General features: G+C 38.1%; 1 protein-coding gene across 1 annotated transcript; it reads right to left on the bottom strand.

Annotated features, from left to right (window-relative positions):
* Window positions 1-280: 280 nt before the first annotated feature.
* On the bottom strand, window positions 281-17,197 carry MYCT1 (MYC target 1). Its single transcript, XM_004600788.2, has 2 exons — window positions 17,096-17,197; window positions 281-1,046 (listed from the first exon to the last, which is right to left on the bottom strand). The coding sequence occupies exons 1-2, from the start codon at window positions 17,148-17,150 to the stop codon at window positions 535-537; spliced, it is 567 nt and encodes a 188-aa protein (XP_004600845.2). The 5' UTR covers window positions 17,151-17,197; the 3' UTR covers window positions 281-534.
* Between the last annotated feature and the right edge of the window lie 4,663 nt (window positions 17,198-21,860).

Here is a 21,860-nt window from a genome sequence, read left to right as displayed (position 1 = left end):
GAGCGCATGCATGGCCAATGCACTACCAGCTGTACAATCTCTCAGGCCCTAGGAAGTCTCAGATTCTTAACTGGTTTTTCTTGTCACTCTAAACAAAGGAAAATTCATTAAAAGAGCAGTATGTTTCTTAAGTAAAAATACTGATTTTACCTCGTTATATACTTATTCACCTTGAAAAGTGAGATTTGTAAACTACAAGTATCTAAATATTTTAGTATACATAGAAGAGGTCATCACAGTTGATTCTTAGATTAGAATCGCAATCCTTTCCAAACCTCACTCTGAGTACAAAAGACAAAAATATATACCCACCTGGAAATGGAAAAGAATTCCTTATTTTTTTTTTAGTGAGACATAAAGGGAAAAACGTATCCTTAATATTTTATACTGGTAATGTCCAGTACTGTTTTACCTTGACTACTCATTTTATTTGGACTATGTCATCAAAATGATTATTTTTACCACATTTATGATTTGACAAGAAAAAAAAGACAAGAAATTAAAAATAATTAAACATAGGACAAGCTCCCTAACTCAGGAGTCTGGGAAGGCCTTTATGATGGATTCATAGGCAGGCGGGGGCGGGGTGGAAAGGCCCAGCCGCAGGTTGTTGGTGGACCAGTGGAAATCGGGGCGGCTCAGGCCGTGGGTGCTGTGCATGGTCGGGGAGATGCTGGAAGTGGGCAGAGCCATCAGCTGGCTGTCAGGCTCCACGGGAAGCGGCGGGCTTTGCAGGAACGGATGGAACGTGGAAGCCCTGAAGCTTGATTTTCGAGGGAAGGAGTTGCTTGGGTCCATGGAGGCTTGTCTCTGGAACGTGAGACTGGCCAAGCTGAGGTTGCTCCGGCGCTCGCAGCCGCTGTGGCGGTAGAACCCAGTTCTGTTGAGGCCGTGGGTGTAGGAGGACCTCAGCCGGCGGTTGGAGCTCCACTGGGAGATGGGGGCGCTGGCCCTTCTCCGAGACAAGCAAACCAAGAGAGCCCAGATCAGTCCTCCGATGACGAGCCCGATTGCCATGGACACGGTGAAGGATATGATCAGGTCCTCTGGAACAGAAAAGACAAACGGGCCATTTGAGCTGTCAATAGGCGATCAGCTAGGAACGGGCAGAACGCGATAAAGGATAGTAGGAGGGAATAGAGAATTAATTCAAACCATTTGGGGTTTGGGGGTGGGAACACCCCAAGGTACACAGGGCTGATTCCTGGTATGTGCTCAAGGATCACACACCTGGTGGGACCTAAGGTCCAAATAGGATGCCAGGAATCAAACCCCGGTCACCTGCATGCAAGGCGAACACCCTACCTTCTGTACTATCAGGCCGCAAACCAATTTTTTTTTTTTTTTGCTTTTTGGGTCACACCTGGCGATGCACAGGGGTTACTCCTGGCTCTGCACTCAGGAATTACTTCTGACAAAGCTCAGGGGACCATATGGGATGCTGGGGATCTAACCCGGGTCAGCCGCGTGCAAGGCAAATGCCCTACCCACTGTGCTATTGCACCAGTCCCGCAAACCAATTTTTACAGACAGAAATTGAAGAGGGTTCTGGGTGTCTACAGATCAGTGAAAGTAAGATGGAAGGACACAGAATGACATTTTCGGTTGTCACATTCCACATCGCTTATTCTACGTTAGCAACTTTTAGAAACAAGTAATAAAAATGCCTCATTGTTTAAAAGGCCATGCTGAGCACATTAATTTTTACAGGTTTGCAACTATAACCCAGAGATTATATCCTTTAAAAGTACATCGCTCTGAATATGATGTGCCAAAAATTGATAAAAAATTTCAGTCACCTTGATTTTCCTTTTCCTCTGCTTTCATCAAGCCCACTGATGTCTGCCACCTGCAGACTTCACCATGTCTCACTTCCTCTGCTCACTGGAGTCAGGAAGTGCTGGCTAGAACCATCTATCTAGGGGCTGATTGATTTATGCTGTGCTTCCTGAACGCCTGTCCCCTCTGTCTCTGACTCATTGATGACAGCCTATACAAATTCCTGGACTTTCTCCTGATCCCAGAGTCCCAGATCATGCTGTTATACTCTAGTCATAATAATCCAGTTCCTAGCCCCTAAATCTCCATAGAATTTCTTATTATGCACCAATTCACAGAATTTTTGTTTGTTCACATTTCTTGTTCTGGGTGAAAGAAATATTTTTCCAGAATGGTGGTAATTCTACCTTACTGCTTCTTCTTGTAAAGCAATATATTCACTAGTGAAGCTAAGTAATAGAGCCCTTGCTTTGATATAAAGACTTGACCTGTTTAAATAATCCTCCAGATTCACAGTGCTCATTTTTCCTCCCCATCATCGAACCATGTTCATTTCCCCCTTATTCCAAAATCTATATGTATCCACATATTTTTTCCTTATATCAAGATAAAATTTTGAAACTTCTGTATCTGGGGAACTCATTATTCAAGATTCATTTCAAGTACCAGTATTTGAATAAAGATTGCTAAATTCACAAATGAAACTTAACTAGCTTAGGTAAAGATCTGTTAATCAAGTTATCTTAGGAGTTTACATTAAGAGAGACTTAGAATAGAAATGAATTTACTGGAGTTAAGAGATCAGGAAAAAGAGAGGAGGGGTACAGGTGTCTTGAAGTTCCTGCCTTCAAGAAATAGAACCTAGGACTGGAGAGATAGTATGGAAGTTAGGGCTCTTGCCTTACATGAGCTGACAGTGGCTCAATCCTCAGGATTGCATACAGTCCCCTGAAGACCACCAAGAGTGACCCATGAGTACACGCCCAGAAGTAAGCCCTGAGCACAGTGGGTGTGGCTCAAAATGCTCTCCAACAAAAATCAAACACACGAAACAGAATCAAATCTGTTTCCTCACTCCTTAAAACTGACTTTATTACTTGCTTTTTTTGACCCCTGGATGCAATGGAAATAAAGCTTTGCAAGTTTAATCAAGCCGAAGCAAAGGGAAATATTTCAGCTTCTCCCTCTGCTATCTTGGGAGCCTAATCCTGCCAGCTTATCAACTAACTCTAACTAGCCTACCCACGATGAAAGAAAATATCATATTGAGACATAGCCGTAAAGCATAATCTCTGAGAGAAGGATCTTATAAAGTTACATTCTCATGTAAAAAGGCATATAAAATCCTAAATTATCATCATCAATTAAATAATAAAATACAGAACTAATGCCTAAATATTGGGACTGCAAATATTCAGAACCTTAGAAAAAGAAGTCATTGCAATTTGTAGTTTGCAAGGCCATCCCAGCCTGTAAATCACACTTCCCAATGTATCTTCCAAAAACCCAGAGAAGAACAACACAATGAACAAATAAAATCATACAGAGCATATTAGAAGACAGAGACACTGAAACTTTAAATTAGTTAGAAAAATATTTAAAAAAAACACAAATGGATACTAATAATTATCTCTTATATTTCCAGCACAAACTTTCCAAAGAGGAAGGACAATTCTGGGAAAATTGTGAAAATAGTGGAAAAGAATCTGATTCCTGAGCACACTGACTCTTAGAAAGGGACTTGGGAGTACCTAGGAAGATGCGAGACAGTTGTCTTGGAAACAAAGAGGAAGAAGAAGGAAAAAGAAGGAGAAGGAGAAGGAGAAGGAGAAGGAGAAGGAGAAGGAGAAGGAGAAGGAGAAGGAGAAGGAGAAGGAGAAGGAGAAGGACAAGGAGAAGGACAAGGAGAAGGAGGAGAAGGAGAAGGAGAAGGAGAAGGAGAAGGAGAAGGAGAAGGAGAAGGAGAAGAAACAAATCCAGTCCCAAAAAGATCCCACTTTGTCGAATTGCTACATGAATTGTCTAGAAGCAACAAACCATGCAGATAGAAAGTAGATTAATGATTGTCTTTGGCTGGGGTGGGGTGGGAAGGAACAGGAAGGACTGCTAGTGAGTTTTGTTTTTTTTTTAAGTACAAAATGTTCTCAAATTAGATTGTGGTGATGGTCACTCAACCCTGAGACTATAATCAAAATCAGTTCTTTGCAAGTGCTAAGTGAATACATTAAATGGCAATGTATCATACCTTCTTAAATGTGTCTAAGAATCTTTCAAGGAAATAAAAACTAGCATCAATCAAAAGAAACGCAATCTCCCCCTCCCCCATTTCACTCCATTATTACTAAGCAGCCCATACTTTCCTATAGTAAGGGAGAGACTCCAAACATTCTTTTTTTTTCTTTTTGGGTCACACCCACCATGCTCAGGGGTTACTCCTGGCTCTGCACTCAGTAATCACTCATGGAGGTGCTTGGGGGACCATATGGGATGCCAGGGATAGAACCTGGCAAATATCCTACCCACTGTCCTATCGCTCCAGCCCCGACTCCAAGAATTCTAGATCAGCAATCTGAATATTAGAATCATTCCTCCAAATAGACAGGAAAGCCGAGGCTAGAGGGAGGAGATAAAGACCTTAGAAAAAATATATTTGAATGCCCCTGGGATATTTTGTTTGGTCTTAAATATGAACTCAAGACAGAAATAGAATTGATGACCTCCAACTATAATAGAATTTCAAGGATCCCTGGATAGCACTTAAGCCAAAAGCAGAGTGGTCTGTGTATTTATACAAGTACATGGAGAATAGCCTTTGGGGTAGCCAGGATTCAAGGGGTTGCCAAAGTAGAAGGAAACATAAATAAACAATCTAGGCAGCTTTGAGCTGACCAGAGAGATGACTGGCTCTGAGAGAGGTCTAGTTGGTAGATGTTGTTAACAGCTAAAAGTCTTGAAGATAATTATCTCTTCCTTTGTTTAGCATGTGGAACCCTGGATTACTTATCAAGTTGTGTGCTCGATATATAGACAGAAGTGAAGAAAACAGTCTCAACTGGTGGAGTTTATATTTTAGGAGACTTCAGTCAAAAATTATGTCCTTCAACTCCTTCAGTGATGGTGACAATGACCCAGTGAAGATGGTGGTTCAGTAATCAGGTGATGGGAGATATTGTGTGGACTCCTAAGAGGATATAACAATGAGTAATATTTTTCCCTGAGCAAAAAATTGACAAAGCAGAGTCACCTTGCAGGAAGGATGAAATATCAAACTCACAGTGAATTCTGTGATAAATTAAAAGGACCGAGAAGGGCGAATAGAGAGCCAAGTTGCACATTTCTGCCATTGTTCACAGTTGCAAGAACAATGATTTATATTGGAGCGAGACAGTAGGAAGTGGAAAGAAAAAACTTGGTGCTGAGAGATCCAAAGTGAAAGAGAATAATTTTTTCCCAACAATAAATTAGATATGCTGGTGTGGAGACAGGGGCAAACCCTGGGGTTCTTGCTCCTAAGATCAAAATTAGAATTTATTTTCTAATCATAATACACTGTAGCACTGTCATCCCATTGTGTATTGATTTGCTTGAGCGGGCACCAGTAACATCTCCATTGTGAGACTTGTTACTGTTTTTGGCATATCGAATACACCATGGGTAGCTTGCCAGGCTCTGCTGTGTGGGTGGGATACTCTCGGTAGCTTGCTGGGCTCTCTGAGAAGAACATAGGAGTAGAACCCGGGTCAGCCATGTGCAAGGCAAATGCCCTACCCACTATGCTATCGCTCCAGTCCCATGTAAAATATAGTCATAATAATATAAGCATATATAAAATACTATTAATATCATAATACAAGTCTTATAAAATATTTATATGTGAGATGAATTCAATTTTTAAAGTAAAATCTTATATAAGGAAAAATAATATTCAAACTCTTTTAGATAAGTAATTTAAAAAATATGTACAGGGAGTTAAGGTGCTTATTTTGCATGCAACCTATGCCAGTTTCATGTCCCTCACCACATAGGGTCCCCCAAGCACCACAAGGAGTGTTCCCAGAGCAGTGTAGGGTGTGCAGAAACCAGAATGTTACATAACACATTTTAGTTTTGTTAAATTAAAAATTTGCTCAAGCAGGCACCAGTAACATCTCTATTGTGAGAGTTTTTGTTACTGTTTTTACATATCGAATATGCTACGGGTAGTTTGCCAGGCTCTGCCATGCGGGCAAGATACTCTTGGTAGGTTGCTGGGCTCTCCAAGAGAAGTGGAGGAATCGAACCTGGGTCAGCCATGTGCAAGGCAAACGCCCTACCCACTGTGCTATCACTCCAGCCCAACAAGTCTCACAATGGAGATGTTACTGGTGCCCACTCGAGCAAATCAATGAGGTGACAGTGACAGGTGACAGTAAATTAAAAATATTATTTGAGGGCTGGAAAGATAGACCAGGGGTTAAGGCTCTTTCTTGCATGCAGCTGATGCCTGCCTCCTGTTCAACCCCCATCTCTGCAGGAACACTGAAGCACCACTGGAAGTAACCCCTGCCCAAGCACAGAGACTGGAGTAGCCCCACAGACCACTTGATATGACACAAAATAACGAAAGCAAACAAACGGAAAGAATTTTGTGTGGCACTAAACATAGAAAACATATGTAGTAGAGAAATTTGACAATATTTTGAAAGGTTATTCTTTATTGTTTTACAAATCTCTCTTTGACTCTGTTTACCTATCATGACCTGTGCCCCAAAATTTGAGGGAATGGCAGCCAAACAGATAAGTCGTACTCAAAGCATCATTTTACTGCTATAAATAGGAGACTCTATAAGATCACATACCTAAGTAAAAGGCTATCTAGGCATATATGGAGATCTTAGATATTACTTTAAAAGATCACATAATGGATTTTAATATCTATGAAGCTCAGGAGAACAGTAAGTGTGTTGAAAATAAACCTCCTGGCTGGAGAGATAGTATAACAAGCTACTTGCCTTGCACACAGCTGCCCTGGTTTATCCCCAGGACCCTGGCTGGTCTCCAGAGCCCCAACAGGAGTAATACTTGAGCACAGAGTCAGTAGTAAGACCTGTTGGGTGTGGTCCAAAGGCCAAAAAAAATAAGTAAAATTAACTTTTTGGTTTGCTTTTGGACCATACCCAGGGCTCCTGGTTCTGTGTACATTGATCACCTCTTGTGATATTGAAAGGACCATATGTTAGTGTTGGGGATTAAACCAAGGTCAAGGCACTACAGAAAAGGGGGGGGGCGGTAAGTTGTGAACTAAATACTTTACCCATGGTATGAGTTTTTAAAATTTAATCAAAGTTAATGATTTCCCTAGCCCAAACTATGAAGCTCCCCCCCAAAAAACAAAGAATGAAAATAGCACCTAATGGCCACACAGTTTAAAAACCTACTATAAAAGAAAATGTGCCTGAAAAACACATTCGCACTGATACTCTTAGTTAAAGACAGTTTATCATCTCATTTCTCAACAATCTTCAGAGCAGGAAAAAAAATGAACCATTACTTTAGCTCATATGATTAGAACTTAATGTGGTTAATGAGATCACCTAGTTACTTAGAAAAATAAAAATGTCCCTCTAAAAGCAAAAGGAAACTCTCTCTAATGTAGTAAGATTTGGCATAGGATTTGATGCATAAGTTCTTAATAAATGATATGTATTAATACTAAGTGTTGTATAAATTATCAAAATCATTTCGTACTTTCTGGTGTAATGTGAATAGCTGCTACAATGCTTTTTGAATGTTGAGAGACTCACCCAAAAACTGGATTCCAGGAAATTTGATTCTAGAAAAAGTAGATTCAAGTTTTGTCTATTAGTATGAAAATTTAGTAGAGGTCACCATCTAGTGGCCTGGAGCTGAATGGTCCCAATATCTGAAAAGTGATTTTACTGATGACAACAGAAGGCAACATTATCAGTTCATAGAATTCTTTCAATACTAAGAAGCATAAGCTTAGCTAATACCCAGCCAATTCAGCTATTCCTGACACTCTGAGTGGTATTTCTCAACCCAGTTCTGACCGTGACCCCTTTTTGTAAATGTTTTCTTCCTGCATGCCCCCATGCTATTGGTGGTCTTTGAGTCTTACACTACGGTCCTCATTTTCACCTGTAGCCCCATTGGAATACTCTAAGGCCCCTATGGGACCCCAGAGCTTGGGTTGAGAATCACTGCACTAGGATAAACTGGGGGACATTATAGCCAATAAGAATGTCCAGAAGAAAATCTTTAGTAAGCCTTTTCAGCTGCCCTCCGAGCTCGACCCACTATGGACACGAGCAGCTCCTGGAGAAGCCCCTAGACTGGGATGGGAGCCCCTGGCCCATTCGCCACCAGTGGGGCAGGGCTTTCTCTCTCAACTCTTCCTTATTGGGCGCAGCAAGGCAACAGCCGGTTTTAGAACACAGAATGCAGGTACCAGCGGGACGTCCGTCCAGGTGATCCCAGAGGGCGGGTTTGCCTGTCCCGCCCTTTACCGATATTTAAGCACAGTGCCACGCGGGCCCGGCCTTTTCAGCTGCCCTAAGAGCTCAACCCCGGAGGCAACTGAGCCACTATGGACACGAACAGCCCCCGGAGAGACCCCCAGACTGGGATGGGAGCCCCTGGCCCATTCGCCGCCAGCGGGGCAGGGTTTTTCCTCTACAGGCTTCTCCATATGAGCACCACAAAAGGAAAGTAAAAGCTTGCAGGGATGCAAATACTGGCAGAATTTTCCTTGGACTTCATACCAAAAATAAATAAATAAATAAATAAAACCAAAACCGTGTGGCTGCAAGACCTATTATATCTTTATTGTCAGCAATGTGAAAGGGTTCCTTTTTAGCAGGTCTGACTGTGGGGGTAAACTCCAAACAATGATACTGAGTTTTTTGTTGAAATATTGAAGGTAATCAAAGTAGCAACCATGTAGACTGTAAACTAAGCCATAGCCCGATGCCGGACGACGAGAGGAAATATCCTCCTTTCTTGGTTCTTTTCCCTTTTCTGGGAGAAACGTGGTGTGGCGTCCACCATATTAAACAGGCACGAACTTAGAGGCTCAGGAATGGGGGGGATTTGAAAATTTAAAAATATTATGTGCTTGGAACAGCGGGACACTTGGGGAGTCTCGGGCCAATACCAGAGCATGCTCCGCCGAGATTCGACCCGGGTGGCCACACTCTTGTGCGGCCGAGTTGCTGCAGATCAACCAGAATCCGGAGGAACTACTTTTGGTTCCAGAAACTGCTTGCAGCCATGTCTCTAAGCTATAGCCCCATGCTGGCCTAGGACAGGAAATATCTATTTTTCTCGTCGGGTGGTGTGGTGTCAGCCATAATATGAGGACTGTTTATTAAGCAGGCATGAACTTGGTGGCACGGGAAGGAGGAGGAAAAAAATATTCTATGTATTTGACAGTGGAACTTCATATCTCTCCAGTCTCAGCAATGGAAAACAAATTATCAAATGCTTCATTGGCAGTAGGGCTGTCTTTCTTGGGGGTAAACTCCAACAATGGTGAGTTTTGTGTTGAATTATGGAAAGTAATCAAGGTAAAGAGAAAATGAAGTGAAATTTATCAATTACACAGGCGGGGTTGGGGGTGGGGGTGGGGGCGGGTGTTGGGAGGTAGACTGGGGTCTTTGGTGGTGGAATATGGGTACAGGTGAAGGGACGGGTGTCTGAGTATTGTGTAACCTAGACATAACTCTGAGAACTTTGTAACTTTCCACATGGTGATTTAATAAAATAAATTTTAAAAAACTCTTTAGTAAGAACTGTACTTAAGGTACATAAAACTTAATTACTGCAATCTAAAAAGAGAACTTTCTCCGTGCTTCTCATATGCCAGAAAACGCTACTTAGTCTTTTATCACAACATATCTTGAATCTGGAATTGAACTTCTTGCTCTCTACATGCTCTGCCTCCTTCAAGGTCGAGCAACTCTCATGTCTAACCTAGGATATTGTAGTAGCCTTTTAACACATCTTCCTCCCTCTGCCCTTGTCTTCTTCCTCTGTAATATGGAAACCGGACTGAGCCAGAGCCTTTGAAAACATGAGTTAAATTTTCCTCACTCTTGTGTTTCAAATCCTCTATTTTTCAAGTAAAAGTAAAAACAAGTTCCTCAAATTGATCGTAAAGTTCCAGCTTGATCTCTTCTCAACCGTCTTTCTCTGTCTCATTCATCTCCATTCACTTTGTCCTCTTGGCCATTCTTCAAACATGAAGAATTTTATCCGGACTCAGTGCCTTGTGGTTATTTATGAGCTTTCTCTCTGCCATCTGCATCTATCTTTCTTTCATCTATCTGCACAGATAATTGCACTCTTTGCTTGTAGGTTTTCTTCTCCTTAGGTAAGATGGGGAAGGAAAATATATCATTCAAAGGTTTCCAAGGAATGTGAACCTGGGAAACATTTCAGAATGAAATGAGCTGGGCAATGAAGAGCAAGAGTAATAGCAAATAGGAAAAAGAATAAACCTCATAATGTCAGAAATGCAGGCACACACTAGATCGGTCCAGGTGGGATTAAATCATTTGCCTTTGATTTAATTTAGAAGAAAAGTTAAGCTTACTGAGAATCTTAAATTGTTTCCATAATGCCCCAAACAATTCTGAACATAAATGATATAGCCATAAAATATTTCGAGGTCAAGACTAAATGAACAAAGTAAATCAAGTGCATACAATAGAATTATTACCAAAAATTACAAAGACATCACAGTTATTGCAATGATCTCTACAGAAATATTAAAATAAGCATGACTATATTAAAGAAAATATACAAGTTCATTTTTTCTGCAAGTAATAAGAACCCTGAATAATAGGAAGATAAAAATATTAAGCTAAATTTTAATAAAAATGTGAAACATCTACTTTTAAATGCACCTGAAGTCACTTTTAGTGGAAAATACAAAGCATTATAGATATATATTTAAAACAATAGAAGACTAAAAAGGAATTATTTAAGCTCTACCAAAAGGCTAGAAAGAGACAAAGCAAATATAAAGTAGGATGCGGTAAATAATTCAGTGTATCACTGTCATCCTGTTGCTCGCTGATTTGCTCGAGTGGGCACCAGAAACGTCTCCTCTGTGAAACTTGTTGTTACTGTTTTTGGCATATCGAATACGCCACAGGTGGCTTGCCAGGCTCTCCAAGATACTCTGGGTAGCTTGCCAGGCTCTCCGAGAGGGGTGGAGGAGTCAAACCTGGGTCGGCTGCATGCAAGGCGAACGCCCTACCCGCTGTGCTATCGCTCCAGCCAAGTAGCTCCAAAATATTATCAGTTCTTAATGTAAAAATGCTGTTTTTTAATTCTAAATCTTTGAAACTGGGTAGCTATATTTTCCACATACAACTCAATTCAAATGCCAGTTTTCACTGGAAATATTGAACCATTAGATCCCATAAAACTGACACTTGAAATCATAGATTCACACACCCAAATTAGAAAAAAACATGCTAAAATGTTTTCTAAATAACTGGGTTCATGTTTCAAATTTTCGATTGGAAATTAAAATCAATTAAATTTTAAAACTCAGTTCCACGAGTGTACTCATCAGATGCCAAATGCACAAATGTCAGTGGTGCTGCCCGACTGGAGAGCGGGCTGGGGGAAAAGAAGAGAACAAATTCTACAATATTATGTAATCAATTCACTGATAAGAAAATGTCGGTGGCACCAAGCAGATAAAAGTCCTTAAATTTCTTGAGATTTAGCCACTTTGCACCAAAACAGTGCCATCTTGAACCCCTTCCACGGAAGGGCACCTTGGTCCCACCCGCTCTGTTGCAGATGGGAAGGAAACAGGCTACACAAGAGACACCAGACGCAACTGGACGTCCACCCCTCAGGGGCAGCTCTTGTCCAAACAAAGACTCACTTCAATTCAGCTGCCACGGTCACTGGTGGACACAGAGACAGGGCTAGACCACAGGACTGTGCACATCAGAGAGAGGTCATCTTCTCTCACAGGTCTGTTGGATCGAGTCCTTTAGTACCAAACCATTCCCCACACTCACTTATTTACTTCTTGGTCTTGGAGCCACAGCTCGAGGCAGTGCTCACGGCTTCCTCTTAGCTCAGTCCTCGGGGCCTGCTACTGGCAGGGTTGGGACACTATACATTGCCAGGAATCAAACTGGGGCAGCCAAATGGAAGGCAAGCTCCCTAGCCCCTGTGCCTTCTCTCAAGTCCAATTTTCCACTTTCAATTCCAATTGATTGATTGCGCATCTACTTCAGTTTTCCTCAGAATAGTCAGCAGCTACAGCCGGAGATTAAACAGAGATTACCGTTTAATCTTCGGTAAATAATTATTTAAGCAAAATTTAAAGATAGATTAAAAATAAAGGCAAAAGTGAAAGAAACAGAAATTTTCCAAAATCAAGTGTGGTTTCCAGGGAAGAAAACTAATAAAAATTGAAGAACCACTGGTAGAAATCACCAATGTAGAAAGGGAGGAAGAGACAGGGACAAAAAGAGAGTGAATAACCTAATCAGTGTCAAAAATCAGATCATGACATTGAAGCAAACTATATAGGAGGGGCAAGTGTCTTACCACCAAGCTTTTCCCAGTTCCCTGGCTTGATTTTAATATAGAAAATCCTATTAATCTTACACATTAACTACAGCCTATTTAGAATTTTTGTTGTCATTGTTCAACAAAGACATGTAAATATCCACACTTAAAACTTCAAAACACTGAGAGTATTAAAGAAGAATATAAGTGAAGGACATAAGCAACGAGGTATACTATGTTCATGGATTATAGGATTCAATAATATTAAAAAGTCAGCCTTCCTTAAGTCTACTCATACATTCAGCTCAATCTCAGTCTTTTTTTATATAGAACTTGACAAATGCTTTTATATTTTTCAGGAAAGCATAAAGAACAAAACCGGAATGGAAAAAGCAAAGTGAACTTGAAAAAGATTGAAGTTGAAGAATTTGCCTAACTTCAAGAGTCACTTCTATGAATGTGTGTATGTACACATTATTTTGTTTTTCTGGAACCCTAAAAACAAAATAGCTTAAGAGTAAGCTATTTACAGAGAGTTATGTGTTTTAATATTGAAGATTTTAAGATTTAAAATTTTTGATTTTCATATTTAGGACCCATCGTTTAAAGGTCTTCTTTAAACATAGGAGTGAAGAATTGTTTTTTATGCTGATATCCATATTTCCTAGGATTATCTAAAAATAATTTTTCTTTTGAGTTACTTTTAAACAGAACTAAATTATCATGTAAGTATAAATCTATTTTGGTCTACATGCTCTTTCATTTCATTTGATTTGCATTGTTGATATGTTGATATGACTCCATTATCGAGAACAAAGCAGTCATTAAGAAGTAAATAAATGTTCTGATATAAATTCTTTCATAAAAGAAACAGACCATAGATTACAGTTTGCCTATAAGCTATATTTTGCCAGACCTTCCCCGATCACCATTAGCTATTAGTTGTAGGAAGGAATAGACAGGTAGAACAGAGTTTTAAAAGTACAAATTAAATTTTTTCCATTAAAAATGTAGCCTGCATTTGTTGGCTATTCAGGACAAGGGCATCATTGGTTTTAATTTTGCTTTGTTTTATTTTGTATTTAACCTGTATCAGCACAATCCCTACTGAAATTTTCTACCTCCATCTGCTGGGTAGATTCCATATTTTTCTACTGACTGATTAATACCACTCTCAACTTTTTTCTCCCTTTGGCACCTTAGCAAATCAAATCACAAGTCTCCATCTCTTCTATTAGGATTTGGAATGTCAACAAACATGCATAGATAAATAAATCTGATGCTTAGGATAACTGGATTATTAAATATAGAGAATAAATTACATTCTTAAAAAGAATTGCTCTTACTGAAATCACTGAAATTTTTAGAACGAGAAATACTTTTTTTGTTTGTTTGCTGCAGTTCCAAAACTCTGAGTTCAAAGTATTCAAAACTATATGCTGGGTAGAATAAATACTTGCCCTACTTAAATGGGGCTGCCATACAAATCAGCACAGTGGGTCAGAGGGTCTTTTCTAAAGAAAAATATCATGTCCTTAATAGAGGTGTCATGGATCGAACTTGACATATCATCAGTGAAGGCAAGAAAGTGAATGGGTAATGCATAGAGTAATGAGAAATGCATTTCAATGACTGTCAGCAGAGGACTGAACTTGGTCAAAACCAGAGGCTCTCTGCTTCCGATACCCTGATAATATAAAAATCCCTTGCCCTCCCAATCTCCTTCCAACGTTAGTGCAAAGTCGAAGGGAAAAGAAGTGAGAAGAACAGGAAGTCACTGAATTAAACTTAGGTTGAATTTGGTCAAACTTTTACACCAATATTTAAAATTGGACACAAATCTGTCTGAAGTCACTCATTTCTTTACCAGGATGGTTTGTATGCTTTTGCTTCTGCATGTATGTCAGCCATCTGCCTCCTGAGTCCCCTGAAATTCCCTTATTCATCACTACGCCTTATGCATATCACTAGCACTTAGCACAGTGTGTAATATAGAATGAGGACTCTTTCAATGCTCCTAAACTAACCAACTGACACATTGAGTAAAGGAATAGGTTAATTATAAAGGTTTTCTTCCTAAAATTACTTTAATTCATGTGACTTTCTATGACTAGGTAAAGCTTTGCTTTTCCTAAACAGGATTTAGTTGCTGTCATATTATTTACCTATACCACACTGGTATTTAACCATATATTATTTTCTATCATCCACAATAACATAGACATATTTTTGCATTTGCATGGAATTGTTTTCTTTTCCAAAGGCTTAATTATTTTGAGAACAGACATTGAGGTTTTGCTGAGGATTAAATAAAAAGATATAAATTTCTGAACAAGAATGTTTTCAATTTCTTATAATGCTAACCACGATTTAAAAAAATGCATGATAGGGTAGAAAATATAACCAAAGCTATTCTTTGTTGAGAGTATAAAATCCTAGAGGGATCCCAGTTCAAATGATGGTTGTCTATGGTTTTAGAAAATTCAGGCAAAGCAAACTTTCACAGATGATGCTTCCTATTGCTTTCATAGATAATGTACTTAGAAAAAAGGAAACACTTTAAGGAAAAGCATGAATGAAAAATGCAAGGTGATGGTCTCAACTGTCACTATCAAGCTAATTTTATTGCCTGACCACACTAGTTTCTTTAATGCTTGCAGGACATTTAATATGATGTAGTGGGTGATTACTATGAAAATACAAGGTATCATTAATGATAATAATCTCATAAAATGATCTTATTTTTAACACTCAATAAGGAAAACAGGAAAAGCATGTTTGGAATATGACATTTTTGCAGTTTAAGTATATTAAGCTATGTAAAGACACATAGTTCAACGTACAAGTTTAATTTCTCTAAGCTAATCTTTTTTCATTCCCTGAATTCAAGATAAACCAAGAAGAAAGTTGAGTTTTGAAATAATAGACAATGCTTCATTGTAATTTAAGAGATTTTCTAAATAAATATTTGGGGCATTAGTAATCTAAATACATATTAATTGAGGTACAAATAGAGAAAAAAGTAAAAGATCAACATTTTAGGAAATGTGTCTATCATATATATTTGGAGCTTTACCTTTTACACCTAATACTCCAGAAGAAACAATGTCCTCTCTTTTGCACTTCCACAAATCATGAAACACTATATCTGCTCAACATACTTGCATTGGTTTTGTTAGTGTTATCAATATAACACTCACCTTCCTGGTTTCCATTATTCCATCTAATTTTCATTGTATTCACATACTAAGACAAAGAAACACTAGGAACTATCTAAAACAATACAATTGAATTTCCAGTAAAGCACGGGTTTCTATATTTTAAAATGCTTTTCTTAAGATTGATAGACTTTAAACATTTTCTATTCATTTAGATTTGTTTTATAATTTTTAGCCATGTTTAGTCAGTGGATAGTGATTTCTTTACCTTAAGTTGGAATTTGAAAATTACCTGTGAGTTGTCTGATGGAAAAAAAAATCCTGCTCTCACAGATTGCGTTCTGATACCAGAGTCATTTTGCTTTTAAATTAACTTGTAGTCACTTATTTTAATGGTGACAACTGCAGTGTTGTTGTATGAAAGCTGCCTTGAATGCAAAGTAGCTCTTTTTCAGGTATGTTTCACATATACACACTCTTCATAAGTGAGGACTCCAAGTAATAGTAAGCACATATATGCAGATTCCCACAATTCAAGGTAAAACAGTTAAATGCCAAAGCCATTTTTTACAATGTGCAAATATAATTTTCTTCCTTTTAATTTTGTCATAGCCAAATATGTTCAGTAATATTTCTTCTTCTTAGACTTGAATCAACTGTACTTTATAACAAAACTTATTGTCCTCATGTCGAATACCATGAGGTGAACTTGTCAGAGGAGCCAGAAAAGCTTCTCACTTGGGAGTTGCCGGTGCATCCCTTGAATACAATGGAAAATCTGTAATAATTCTTTGAGAGAATTCGAAACTTGTTCTGGACTAGTAAAGAGGGCTAGTGATTTCTTTGTAGACTCCATCTTGTCTTTTGAATTCTGGATTTAAGTCAAATTTCCCTTTATTTTAAAATATATCCTGAACCTCAAAGTTAATGTGAATCTGACATTTAGCACATCTTCCCATGATCTAGCCATTAATATCAGTAATTTTTACTTCAGTCATTCTGCTGCTAATGCTGAGTGATATGAAAATACTTTTGCATTATTTCCCCATCCACTACCACCACTACACTCTTATTATCCTCATCATTTTTAATGGGATAGGTACTATTTCCATTTAACATTTATACTTTTATCTTTGAACTTCATAACTTGAAATAATCACATTCAGGTCATTCATTTAAATTTGTAATTGTCGTCCAATTCTGGAAGTTAAATATTGCAGCATTAACAATGTCACTTAAAGTAACAGGTTTAGAAATTCTTGGTTTCATCAATACATAATCTATAACCCTACATAAAGAAAGGTTTTTCAACAAATACACATTATTAAATTCCAAATAGCAATCACTTCCCTCTTTTTTTCAATTTAGAATCATTATTTTTTAACATTTTATGACATCAGCCAAAACTGATACTTCTTGCCCAGATAAATTTCTTGAATTTCTTCATAACCTATTCCAGACAGTATATAAATCACATTTATGTAATATACATACAAAACTTTACCCTTTTATAGCAAACATAATGTCTCTAAGATTTGCATTGCTTTTGTACATCATGCAGTACATTTTTCTGTATCCTAATTTTAAATGAAAAACAATGAAAGAAAATGTCTTACCCCAAAAGTTTTCTGGCCATGGACTTCCTAAATTTGTTGTGTTATTAGCCATCATATCCACAAGAAGTAAGAGAGAGAAGGAAAAAAAGAAAGACCAGTTTGAAAAACAATCACTTTGATTCTATATCTTTGTGGTACAGCAAGAGAAAAATAATTTTCACAACCCGTCATATACTTCTGTTTGCATAAAAGGAAATAAGTGTATCATGTTTCCTGCTTTTATACTCAAATTAGCAACTGTTTTTCTTATCTTAGAATTCCACATGGTTCCCGAGACACAAACAATTTCCTCCTCGTCATTTCCTCCACTAAATTATTAAATACTCTCCCAGTCCACCTCCAAACTGCTTACATGATAATAAACTATTTTTCTCCTTCTTTTCTCATTTACAAGTGACAATTCCAAACTCAATGGAGCTTTAGGTTAAATCAATGTAAATCAATAGACTATGATCAATAGACTATTTCCTATGTCAGAATGATACATTTACACAGTAAATTGGGGGGAACTATTTAGTAGCATATATTCAATGAAATATGAATTGTTTTCAAAATCTCAGCCGCTTGTTAAAAAGTTTAAGATGTCTTTTTCTATTTGTGATCTTAATTTTGAGACTTTGTTTGATTCATTTCATAAATATTTTAATTTAGATACTCATTGGACTTTAAATATGAAAGGCAATTTCCAGGCTGAAGGAGGAACTATTTAAAATCCAGAAGAGGAAACATCGATGCAAATAGATGACAATAGAAAGTCAAGTACTGTCACAAGAAAGACAATATGGCAGTAAATTTTTCATTTTGAGAGGGAGATCTGAAGGAAGCAATGGATTTTGCACTGGGTAGTAAAAGATGAAAATACTTTTACCCTGTTGAGAGGGTCAGGAGGTAGAAAGGAAATGGAATAACGGAGGAGGAGAATCATCACCGTTCCTACTGGGGACAGTTTGCAAGTGACAAGAGAAAAGGGTAAAAGAATTACATGCAATCTTTTAGATGTTAGCTAGCTAAAAATTAGAGTATCCATAATTTTGTTAGATTATAGACCAATTCCTCTGAATGGAAGTCATTGGAAATAGTTGTTTAACTGAACTTCATTCAATGCTCTGGTTTCCTCAATCTTTGGTTAACTCAAGCATTGATTCTTGCATAGCTCATATTAAAGGTTGTTATCATTAGAAGATGACTTTTTGTAAAATTTTATCTTTGGGGACTTCTGTGATAGATTCCTGACTATCTATCATAAACTCTAAAAAGATTAACAAGAAATTTCCCCTCTATTAATTTTTGTAATAGGAATTCTCTGAAACCTGGGTTATTGTTGTTCATTTTCTTAATATTGACATATTTATACTAAGTATAATTGCCTTCGAAGTGAAAAGATAGACAAAGTAAAATAATGAGATGCTACAGAAAATGCATTAGAAGTTAAAAGATAGACAAAGGAAAATAATAAGATCCTACAGAAAATTTAGAGGTTTTATGAAGAAATATGACTTTGATATTATAGCCTAGGACTATTTTTTCCTATTCATTTATCTTTCCTGTTTTGAGGCCTACACCCAGTAGTACTCAAGACTTACCTCTGCTCTGCACTCAGGCATCACTCCTGGCAGGCTTGGGGGACCATACGGGGTACTGGAGTCAAACCCAGATTGAGCTCATGCAAGGCAAGCACATGCCAGCATCTGTCTCTCTAGCCCAACCTAGGAGTATATCAAGGTAATCAAGTGTACAAAAGTCTCATAGTTGAAAAAGTTTGCATTTTAATAATATTTCTTTTTAATATTTAAAAAATTAAAGTGCCATCTTATTTCTGGTTTTAAAAAAGTAACCTAAATAAAGGTATATTAAATGCACTTAAGTTCTCCTAGAAGTATAGAATGGGCTACTTCAATTACTACATATATATTTATTTATTTTAAATGCTGATTTTCTTATATAATTGATTACTTGATTCAACACTAATTCAAATGGGGTACAGTTTTCTAAAGAGCCCTGTGCAATGCAGGTGTCCTAAACAACAAACCAGATGGTTTGTTGACTTGGTTGAAAAGTCACTGTCTGACTTTGTTGAAAAGCCCTTCTCCGGAGCAATAGCTCATTCCATCAGGGCTGGGATACGGGCTGAGACTTCCTTTCATTGTTTCATGTTTAATCATCTAGATATTCTCCCAGTGCGTTTTCATTTTAGCAGATGGTCAGAATTCAGACAGAATCCTTAAGAAATTTTATTTTCTAATAAATGTATGACCCACGTACAATTCTCTTTTCTGTGCACAGCTTGTTGATAGCATGGGTTCTTATCTGTGTATGTGATTTGCTTGCTAAGTGTTCCTACTTTTCCCTGGAAGAGATCCAAATATGTGAGTGTTTATGTCTGCACGATTTTCAAGTCTCATGACTTGCAATACCAAAACAGGAAGGCGATTTTTATCTTCACGAAAATATTGTCTGCACTCTCTTGTCCATTATTTTACAGACTGGGTCTCCTTAGAGTTGGCTGCTTCAATTATCATAATACATGTGGAAGCTGGTTCTCTGAGGTAGTCTCTGGAACTTGCCTCCTCTTCACTCTCTGTTCACCATCTAGAGGTCATCTCCTTAAAGTTGATAAATGATCCTCTCTTCTCAATCTTGCAGCTTGCTTGCTTGTTTTCTCTTTCTCTTTTTTTCTTTCTTTCTCTCGTTCTTCCTTTCTCTTCCTTCCTCACTTCCTTTCTCTCTTCCTCCCTTTCTTTTCCTTCTTTCTTTCTTTCTTTCTTTCTTTCTTTCTTTCTTTCTTTCTTTCTTTCTTTCTTTCTTTCTTTCTTTCTTTCTTTCTTTCTTTCCTTTTTTATTTCTTTCTTTCCTTCTTTCTTGCCTTCTTTTTTCCTTCTCTCTTTCTCCTTTTTTAATATGTGTGTAATCTATTTGAAAGAAAGAAACTCAACTCAAGATTTTAAAGAAATTAACTTAGCATTTTTGTAAAGTATCACTGTATCACCGTCATCCCGTTGATCATAGATTTGCTTGAGCAGATGCCAGTAACATCTCCATTAGTCCTAGCCCTGATATTTTATTTATTTATTTATTTGTTTATTTATTTATAAATTATATTAGTGAATCACCGTGAGGTGCAATTACAAACTTATGAACTTTCATGTTTGCATTTCATTTATATCCCTCCACCAGTGCCCATTCCTGAGATTTTAGCAGCCTCTCTTTACTCGTTCGTTCCAGTGGTGCCTTATTGGAGGCTCTTTCAGGGTAAGGGGAATGAGACCCATTATTATTACTGTATTTGGCATATCAAATACATCACGGAGAGCTTGCCAGGCTCTGCCGGGAGGACAGGATGCTCTAGATACCTTGCCAGGTTCTCGGAAAAGGAGAAAAAGGCTATAAAAGCTTCGGGAAGCTTTGTTTTATAGTCTCTGGATATTGGCTGTTGATGGGTTTACAGGGCATGGGGGAGGGGGACTGGGTGTAGCTGCCATGCTACTGGAAAATGGGGCATCTGGGAGGAGAAGACTCAGTCCCAATTCAAGCAGGCATGAAGATCTCAGCCCTGGATCCTGCACACCTGGATTATTCTGCCAGTTCCTTCATGCATGAGGCTCATCTGAACATGTGGAGAGTGGGCTTGAGCATGGCTTTGGCTTGGTTCCGGAGGTCTTCGGCTGCTGGGGCTCTGCTGGGGTGGGGGAGGAAAACTCAACCCACCCCCCTCTGAGGGGCCCCGGTGAAGACAGCCAGGTGCAGGGGCAAGAGACTTTGTAAAGTACCTATGTTTATTGTGGAAAAGGTTCATTGATTATTTCACAACTTCAAAGCTGTTAACATGATCTGAGGTGATAATATTTGATAAAAGTGGAGCAAGGGGCCAGAGTGAGGAGGGCATTTGCCTTACACACAGCTAACAACCCAACTTCCGTCCCAGGCTTCCCACCTGATCCCTTAAGCATTGCTAAAGGTGATTCCTGAGCAAAGAGCCAGGATCTGGCACCAAAACAAAACAAACAAAAGTGGAGCCAGTATATCAACCAATTTGTAAATATTTTTTGTTATCATGTATATGGATTTTTAAAGTATCTCTAAGTTGGACAGTAAATTAAAAATATAAACACAGCATTTTGCTTTATTTATGCCTTTTTTTTCAGTTTTGTTACATGATACAAAAGCTGGTCTTCTTTTTCTTTTTCCGCAATTCATTGACTTAAATGCATTGGTTTAAGTTTAGTAGAAGGACAGAAAAGAAAGATCAAAAGAAGTAATCACTGGAAAGGGATTTTAGAGTTTACAAGTTGCTGCAAAGGTAATTTCCTGGGGCTAGAAGAGGAATGATATTTTTTCTCAAGTGAAACTATAGTAAGTGCTGAAAAGCTCAGAGGAAGGGGTGAGTCAGAGATGGACAGTGAGAGGGAGATGGAGAGGCTGGGATCAATGCTCAAGATCTCATGTTTAATCCTGAGGATCTTATTTTGAAACTTGCTTGAATCTGCTGGTCAATAAAATGCAAAGTACAAGAGTAAAAGGAATTTTTCCACCAAAGGAAATTTGATTCCCTTGACTCAAATTGGGAGATGAGAAAAGAATATAGGACCACACTGAGAATTCTTAAGCAAAATTATTGATTATTCATGTGTTAGAATTCTTAAGCAAAATTATTGATTATTCATGTGTTAGCAGACTGAATACATTGTATCCTAAGCCCCAAGTTGAAAATGCAAAGTACATAACTATTTCTGCATAACTAATATGCCTGAAAAAACAAGGTTCCTAA

The sequence above is a fragment of the Sorex araneus genome, chromosome 4 (genome assembly GCF_027595985.1).
Source record: "Sorex araneus isolate mSorAra2 chromosome 4, mSorAra2.pri, whole genome shotgun sequence".
In the NCBI taxonomy this organism is placed as follows: Eukaryota; Metazoa; Chordata; class Mammalia; order Eulipotyphla; family Soricidae; genus Sorex; species Sorex araneus.
The sequence above is the reverse complement of the archived record's forward strand: the minus strand, read 5'-3'. Positions and strand labels throughout refer to the sequence as shown.